This window comes from Lepidochelys olivacea (genome assembly GCF_965140295.1).
Source record: "Lepidochelys olivacea isolate rLepOli2 genome assembly, chromosome: 9".
Taxonomy (NCBI): Eukaryota; Metazoa; Chordata; order Testudines; family Cheloniidae; genus Lepidochelys; species Lepidochelys olivacea.
This window is the reverse complement of record NC_140419.1, coordinates 76,389,313-76,398,436: the sequence shown is the minus strand read 5'-3', so window position 1 is coordinate 76,398,436 and position 9,124 is coordinate 76,389,313. Positions and strand designations below refer to the sequence as shown.

The 9,124-nt window shown below is 44.7% G+C and overlaps 1 protein-coding gene across 1 annotated transcript; it reads left to right on the top strand.

Moving 5' to 3' along the window:
• Positions 1 to 5,974: 5,974 nt before the first annotated feature.
• LOC311526314 (uncharacterized protein) lies at positions 5,975 to 7,713 on the top strand (the record flags this gene model as incomplete). The annotated part of the gene is made up of 2 exons (XM_084639218.1): positions 5,975 to 6,557; positions 7,145 to 7,713. 2 exons carry the CDS (start codon positions 5,975 to 5,977, stop codon positions 7,294 to 7,296), a joined length of 735 nt encoding a protein of 244 aa, XP_084495344.1. The 3' UTR covers positions 7,297 to 7,713.
• Positions 7,714 to 9,124: the final 1,411 nt, after the last annotated feature.

Genomic DNA, 9,124 nt, shown 5'->3' with positions numbered 1-9,124 from the left:
ACTAGCTCAAGCAAGCTAGTGTGTGTCTGTCTACCCATGCTGGGAAGTGGGCTCCCACCTCCAGTATAGACATACCCTTGGGTTATTATTTTCTATTAAATTCTTATGGGTTTTTCCTATCTGAAGGGTAGGGTTTGGTTTGGTTTTTGAACGAATCTATTCAATTTAAAAAAGAGTGATATCCCTATTATAGAATTCTATAGGATGCTACAAAAAAAACTGTACAAAGTCTCTGTAGTTTTTTCGAGTAATTGCTATAGAAGCCTATTTTATCTTTAAGGAACCCTATTGGTTTCATCACCTTCTTTACAGAAAGGCCCATTTGAATTTTACAAGGGGGAAAACAACAGGTTTCTATGGGAACATGAAGATTTAAGAGTAATTTCCATAGAGTCCTATCAATGTTAATAGAATATAAGCTCCCTTCTAAAGCCAATGAGTCTTTCCATTTATTTTAAAGGGTTTTAAATCAGGCCTTAAATGTTTTTGAACCATCCTACTGAATTGTGTAGAAGAGATATAACTATAGATGCTTCCAAAAACCTATGGAAAAATATATCCTTTTCTAGTAAATTCTATTGAACTTTTCCATAAGGATAGCCTCTAGGACAAGATTTTAAAGATCAGAGTTGTCTGCATTGTGATGGTGTATACAAACCCCACACAGCACAATTAGCCCTGACTGCTACACCTGCCATGGGTACTGGGCCTGCAGGAAGGGGCTGAAAAGGAGAGAGCTCACTCAATTGTAACTGCCTAGGAAGTGGAGCCCACCACCTGTTCTTGCTAGGGGAGAGAAGCCTGGTTGGACACAGGAACCGAGTAGGGTTACAGTGTGTCAGAGCCTCTCTGGAGGGAAGGCAGACCTGACACTGGAGTATTTGGGTTTATTAGACACCTGCCAATGGTTGTTAAACCAGGCCACAGCAGGGGACATGCCCCACCCAAAGAGAAGGGTGGAGCCTGAGAACTGAGCCCTGAACACAGGTGGACAAATAAACTCAGAGGGGCTGAGAAGTCCAGTAGGGATAAAGACTCCTTTATTTTGTGTTTGCAATGTTGATGTAGCCGTTTTGGTTCATGATATTCAAGAGACAAGGAGGGTGAGATAATATCTTTTATTGGACCAACTTCTGTTGGTGAGAGAGACAAGCTTTTGAGCTACACAGAGCTCTTCTTCAGGTCTAGGTCAGGTCAGCTGATAAGACATGAGGAGGGATATGAGGGGCAGCGACCTGCTGATAGAAGACTTTTATAAATTCACAATTCAGGTCAGCAGGAAATTTGCCCATCTGCAGCACATAGTCATGCTTCTGTTTTATAGCTTGCCCATTTTATCTAACTGGAAAGTTCCCCCATTTTTGTATCCAATCCTTTTCCATGCTGCCCTTAGTGCCTGAAATTTGCTCCCAACCCTAGTTTGCAAAGCCACTACCCACGTTCAACTCCTTAAAATGACTGATTCTGCAGTGTCCTTACTCAGAGGTCATCACAGCACTCATAATGAAATCAATACAAACAAAACCCCTAGTTGTTCCCTCTTCTGGATTTCCCATCTTCTCTGTATTCTCTCAATGTCTACAAGTTCAATAGGGAAGTTCATCTCTGTGTCTTGTACAGCACTGATCACATTGCCAGCACTAAATAAACAAATCCAGAGTAATAATGTCTGAAAGGTGTTTGATTTAACTGCCCTTGTTCCTTTCCCTCAAGCTGAAAAAGAAATTCCAATGTAAAGCCTCTGTAGTCTTTAAACCTGATCCAGATTATGATTTTGGCATTACTGAAGAGGAATAAATTCTGTTTGTCATTTCTCAGGTAACGAAGGAGACAACTGCTAGAAACTGACTAATCTTACTATGAATGTCTGATGACCCTGCCATGCTGTCTGGAGTGGCTCACCACTGTGAGTGTCTACCTCAGGGCAGACTGTCAGAAAACAGAGCAGACACCCCAACCTGGTGGTGTGTTCTGTAATTAGATTTCACCAAGCCAGTAACAAATGTGAACTCCTGGATCACTATACCAGTCTTGCCATAGAGTCACAGACACTCCGGTCTATTTGGCAACCCAGACAAACTGAACTTTGTGATAAAAAAAATCACTTAAACCAAAAATCATGCCACATCAGGCTGCTCCCAGTCCCAAAATATCAGTCACTTACCCCAGATCAATTGGTACTCTAGATTTTACACCAAAGATAACACTGGTAGCCAAAACTATAGTAAACTAACTATAGCTAAGAAAAGCAAGTGAGCGTTATTGAGAGAATAAAGCAAGAAAAATATGTGTACAGGAGACTCACAGTCTATAACTCCACATGGTAGCAGAGATGTAGTAATCTGCTAGTTTCCCAAAAGTAATGCAAAGTAATCCACATTGGAACACATAATCCCAACTATACATATAAAACAATGGGGTCTAAATTAGCTGTTACCACTCAGGAAAGAGACCTTGGAGTCATTGTGGATAGTTCTCTGAAAATATCCACTCAGTGTGCAGCAGCAGTCAAAAAGAGCAAACAGAACGTTGGGAATCATTAAGAAAAAGATAGATAATAATATCATATTGCCTCCATATAAATCCATGGTACACCCACATTTTGAATACTGCTTGCAGATGTAGTCGCCCCATAAAAAAAAAGATATATTGGAATTGGAAAAGGTACAGAAAACAGCAACAAAAATTATTAGGGATATGGAACAGCTTCCGTATGAGGAGAGATTAATAAGATGGGGACCTTTTATCTTGGAAAAGAGACGACTATGGGGGAACATGATAGAAGTCTCTAAAATCATGACTGGTGCAGAGACAGTAAATAAGGAAGTGTTATTTACTCCTTCTCATAACACAAGAACTAGGGGTCACCAAATGAAATTAATAGGGGGCAGGTTTAAAACGAGGATGTTGTGAAGGCCAAGACTACAACAGGGTTAAAAATAGAGCCAGATAAGTTCATGGAGGATAGATCTATCAGCCAGGATGGGCAGGGATGGTGTCCCTAGCCTCTGTTTCAGAAGCTGGGAATGGGCGTCAGGGGATGGATCACTTGATGATTACCTGTTATGTTCATTCCCTGGGAAGCACCTGGCATTGGCGGCTATCGGAAGACAGGATACTGTGCTAGATGGACCTTTGGTCTAAACCAGCATGGCCATTCTTATGTAAGTTTCTCAGGGCTACTCACAATAACTCTGAGGATCTCCATCTTCTTGTTCAGTCATTCTGTCCTGTTAGAATCCAAACAGTCCAGAAATGCAGGATCTTTCCTTGTATCTATTCCTATAGCTTCTTTCTCACTGAAAACAAGCTGACAGTGTCACTACCCACACGGGCTTTTCCTTCGATGACAGCGCATGAGGAATGCATTTCGAGTCTTTGACCTCCGATCATCACACACAATGACCACTTGCTTTGAAATTAGCACTTTTCTGTTAAAGCTCTTCATTTGCATTTCACAAGGCTTTTTTCTCGTTTGATAGTTCATTTGATTGATTATTTAGTTACAATGTAAATGTTTGCTATTACATTATAACAGGATACAGATACGTGAAAACAATGCAAATAACATCCCATTAGTTTTCATGAAGTTTAAACACCAAATACACTTTTATGCATTTAACATTTGATCTATACTAATACACAAGTGAATTGATCTGGTGCTTCGGCATGAGCTGGCACCTGGTCTGCCAGTTGCATAGATCCCATCATAATACCCCCATCTCAACCCATAGCAAGAGAGGGGGAAAGGGTCATGACAAAACAAACCATATATCTCTCTATTTTGCTGCAATATATGAAATTTATAATTGTGCAGAGGACCTGTACAAATCATATGTACCACTTCATTTAACAAAATAAGGCATTGGTGGGACCTAATACATAGGCATAAGACAAGTTCAATGAACAGGGGTGAATTTCATCCTAAGTGCTCTGCAAAATAACAAAGCACTCTCTTTGTAATTGTGATAAATGCAAAGCAAATGACATTACCCTTGTAATAAGAAGTGTTTGGTTCCTCAGTTCCTATAAGCCAAAGACCAACTCCCATTCTTTGATAGAAGTTGCAAGTGCTCAACAGTGGCACCTGTCTGGATTTGCTGCTACAGGCTACTAAAATTGCATCTTTCAATTACTTCACTAATTCACACCCCTGATTTGCAGTTGCTTTTGATCAGAGTAGTGGTGAGATGGCTTTACAAGGCAGCTCATCATTCTGGCATGGAGCTTTTAATCAAAGATTTGTGTGAAACTTTCCTTGCAGTATCTTGCTGGTTACTTTTAGTCACAATGAAATATTGTACTCAGTGGCACATGTGAGGTCTGCTGTTAGCAACTGTCAATCTATCCCTCTGGTTCCATGCTTATGGAGATGAAAGGATTGACAAAATATTACACAATAATCTTCAGAGACAAAATATCTGTGGAATGCCAAACATCACGGGCCAGATCCAGAGCTGGTATCACTGTCAATTTACAGCACTTAAGGATTGGGCCATAAAGATCTTTGAGGCGATGATGAGGGCTTCAGTATACATTATCTGGAGCCTTGCAATGTAACTGACTAGTAACTAAATGTCTTCTTCAAACATTCTCCAACAAACACAAACTACTCAGATCAGGTTCATAATAGTTTCCCTTCCTATATTTATCATTTCTCATTAAATTACCCACATCTCCTCTTTATCACAATAAGAGTTGGCAATCTTAGCTTTGCTGAACTGTGAATCATAATGAAAACACTTCTGACATTTATGTGCACTGCAGATTAACCATATAAAAAAACAAATTCCTATAATTTGCTTTGATTATGGACAATAAGTCTATGGAAACAGTGCTGGACACTATTAGTTATATTTTTTTAGTCACCCTGGAAACAAAGTAGATCCTACCAGACTTGACTTTTAACACAGTTAATTATATCATTAGTGTCAGTGCCGCTTAACAACTCGCATAAACCTTCATAAGGCTAACACTGGAAATGTTGCTATGGAAATGACCTGGTGATGCAACTTGTTTCATAAATGCACAAGATGATCTAAAACCAGGGTGAAGTATAGCAGGTCTGTGCATTTGTGTCACTCTTACACCGGCATGTTAACTAGCTTAGCTGAAAACACAGTTCATTTATGCAGAAAATGCAGTAGCTTCTCAGCAATATGATGAAATGACCATTTTCAAACACGAGGGAGAAAAGTGTTTCATTTGCCTGCAGTTAACCAGTGATTATCACACCTAGTTAATAGGCAGGAGTGAATTTATCCTGTGGCAACATGTGGGGAGCAAGTGCAAAGTGACTGCTGAATCTTCCCTGCTCCTGCAGGGGCCTGCACTGTAAGCCTTCAGATTGTGACGTCCATTTTCAGAAGCGCCTCCACTTGGGCAAATGCATAGATGTGCTGTCACTTTGCAGGTGCAAACACCTGAGCAGGAGGGTAGCAGTGGGAACTGAGGCTGGGAAAGTTGTGACAGTAATGATCCCCTCACTCGGATAAAATGGGCAGTGTCTGTCTCAGCTAGCAAATTCCACAGAAACAATAGACACTTCAAGAGCACATTGTAAGAAGCTCCTCCCTGTTACAGGAGGGGAAATAAGACAGGGAGTGGAAAACTCCAAAGCCCTGGTCTACACTAGGACTTTAGGTCGAATTTAGCAACGTTAAATCGATTTAAACCTGCACCCGTCCACACAGTGAAGCCCTTTATTTCGACTTAAAGGGCTCTTAAAATCGATTTCCTTACTCCACCCCTGACAAGTGGATTAGCGCTTAAATCGACGTTCCCAGCTCGAATTTGGGGTACTGTGGACACAATTCGATGGTATTGGCCTCCGGGAGCTATCCCAGAGTGCTCCATTCTGACCGCTCTGGACAGCACTCTCAACTCAGATGCACTGGCCAGGTAGACAGGAAAAGAACCGCAAACTTTTGAATCTCATTTCCTGTTTGGCCAGCGTGGCAAGCGGCAGGTGACCATGCAGAGCTCATCAGCACAGGTGACCATGATGGAGTCCCAGAATCGCAAAAGAGCTCCAGCATGGACCGAACGGGAGGTACGGGATCTGATCGCTGTTTGGGGAGAGGAATCCGTGCTATCAGAACTCCGTTCCAGTTTTCGAAATGCCAAAACCTTTGTGAAAATCTCCCAGAGCATGAAGGACAGAGGCCATAACAGGGACCCGAAGCAGTGCCGCGTGAAACTGAAGGAGCTGAGGCAAGCCTACCAGAAAACCAGAGAGGCGAACAGCCGCTCTGGGTCAGAGCCCCAAACATGCCGCTTCTATGATGAGCTGCATGCCATTTTAGGGGGTTCAGCCACCACTACCCCAGCCGTGTTGTTTGACTCCTTCAATGGAGATGGAGGCAATACGGAAGCAGGTTTTGGGGACGAAGAAGATGATGAGGAGGAGGAGGTTGTAGATAGCTCACAGCAAGCAAGCGGAGAAACCGGTTTTCCCGACAGCCAGGAACTGTTTCTCACCCTAGACCTGGAGCCAGTACCCCCCGAACCCACCCAAGGCTGCCTCCTGGACCCAGCAGGCGGAGAAGGGACCTCTGGTGAGTGTACCTTTTAAAATGCTATACATGGTTTAAAAGCAAGCATGTGAAAGGATTACTTTGCCCTGGCATTTGTGGTTCTCCTAGATGTAGTCCTAAAGCCTTTGCAAAAGGTTTCTGGGGAGGGCAGCCTTATTTCATCCTTCATGGTAGGACACTTTACCACTCCAGGCCAGTAACACGTACTCGGGAATCACTGTAGAACAAAGCATTGCAGTGTATGTTTGCTGGCATTCAACCAAAATCCGTTCTTTATCTCTCTGTGTTATCCTCAGGAGAGTGAGATATAATTCATGGTCACCTGGTTGAAATAGGGTGCTTTTCTTCAGGGACACTCAGAGGTGCCCGTTCCTGCTGTGCTGTTTGCCTGTGGCTGAACAGAAATGTTCGCCGCTGTTAGCCACAGGGAGGGGGGAAGGTTGAGGGGGTAGTCACGCGGTGGGAGGAGGCAAAATGCGACCTTGTAACGAAAGCACATGTGCTATGTATGTAATGTTAACAGCAAGGTTTACCCTGAAAGAGTGTAGCGACTGTTTTATAAAATGTGTCTTTTTAAATACCGCTGTCCCTTTTTTTTTCTCCACCAGCTGCATGTGTTTCAATGATCACAGGATCTTCTCCTTCCCAGAGGCTAGTGAAGCTTAGAAAGAAAAAAAACGCACTCGCGATGAAATGTTCTCCGAGCTCATGCTGTCCTCCCACACTGACAGAGCACAGACGAATGCGTGGAGGCAAATAATGTCAGAGTGCAGGAAAGCACAAAATGACCGGGAGGAGAGGTGGAGGGCTGAAGAGAGTAAGTGGCGGGCTGAAGACAGGGCTGAAGCTCAAATGTGGCGGCAGCGTGATGAGAGGAGGCAGGATTCAATGCTGAGGCTGCTGCAGGACCAAACCAGAATGCTCCAGTGTATGGTTGAGCTGCAGCAAAGGCAGCTGGAGCACAGACTGCCACTGCTGCCCCTCTGTAACCAACCGCCCTCCTCCCCAAGTTCCATAGCCTCCACACCCAGACGCCCAAGAACGCGGTGGGGGGGCCTCCGGCCAACCAGCCACTCCACCACAGAGGATTGCCCAAAAAAAAGAAGGCTGTCATTCAATAAATTTTAAAGTTGTAAACTTTTAAAGTGCTGTGCTTAAAGTGCTGTGTGGCATTTTCCTTCCCTCCTCCACCACCCCTCCCGGGATACCTTGGTAGTCATCTCCCTATTTGTGTGATGAATGAATAACGAATGCATGACTGTGAAGCAGCAATGACTTTATTGCCTCTGCAAGCGGTGATTAAAGGGAGGAGGGGAGGGTGGTTAGCTTACAGGGAAGTAGAGTGAACCAAGGGGCGGGGGGTTTCATCAAGGAGAAACAAACAGAACTTTCACAGCGTAGCCTGGCCAGTCATGAAACTGGTTTTCAAAGCTTCTCTGATGCGTACCGCGCCCTCCTGTGCTCTTCTAACCGCCCTGGTGTCTGGCTGCGCGTAACCAGCAGCTAGGCGATTTGCCTCAGCCTCCCACCCCGCCATAAACGTCTCCCCCTTACTCTCACAGATATTGTGGAGCACACAGCAAGCAGTAATAACAGTGGGAATATTGGTTTCGCTGAGGTCTAAGCGAGTCAGTAAACTGCGCCAGCGCGCCTTTAAACGTCCAAATGCACATTCTACCACCATTCTGCACTTGCTCAGCCTGTAGTTGAACAGCTCCTGACTACTGTCCAGGCTGCCTGTGTACGGCTTCATGAGCCATGGCATTAAGGGGTAGGCTGGGTCCCCAAGGATACATATAGGCATTTCAACATCCCCAACAGTTATTTTCTGGTCTGGGAATAAAGTCCCTTCCTGCAGCTTTTGAAACAGACCAGAGTTCCTGAAGATGCGAGCGTCATGCACCTTTCCCGGCCATCCCACGTTGATGTTGGTGAAACGTCCCTTGTGATCCACCAGAGCTTGCAGCACTATCGAAAAGTACCCCTTGCGGTTTATGTACTCGGCGGCTTGGTGCTCTGGTGCCAAGATAGGGATATGGGTTCCGTCTATAGCCCCACCACAGTTAGGGAATCCCATTGCAGCAAAGCCATCCACTATGACCTGCACATTTCCCAGGGTCACTACCCTTGATATCAGCAGATCTTTGATTGCGTGAGCTACTTGCATAACAGCAGCCCCCACAGTAGATTTGCCCACTCCAAATTGATTCCCAACTGACCGGTAGCTGTCTGGCATTGCAAGCTTCCACAGGGCTATCGCCACTCGCTTCTCAACTGTGAGGGCTGCTCTCATCCTGGTATTCATGCGCTTCAGGGCAGGGGAAAGCAAGTCACAAAGTTCCATGAAAGTGCCCTTACGCATGCGAAAGTTTCGCAGCCACTGGGAATCGTCCCAGACCTGCAACACTATGCGGTCCCACCAGTCTGTGCTTGTTTCCCGAGCCCAGAATCGGCATTCCACAGCATGAACCTGCCCCATTAGCACCATGATGCATGCATTGGCAGGGCCCATGCTTTCAGAGAAATCTGTGTCCATGTCCTGATCACTCACGGGACCGCGCTGACGTCGCCTCCTCGCCCGGTATCGC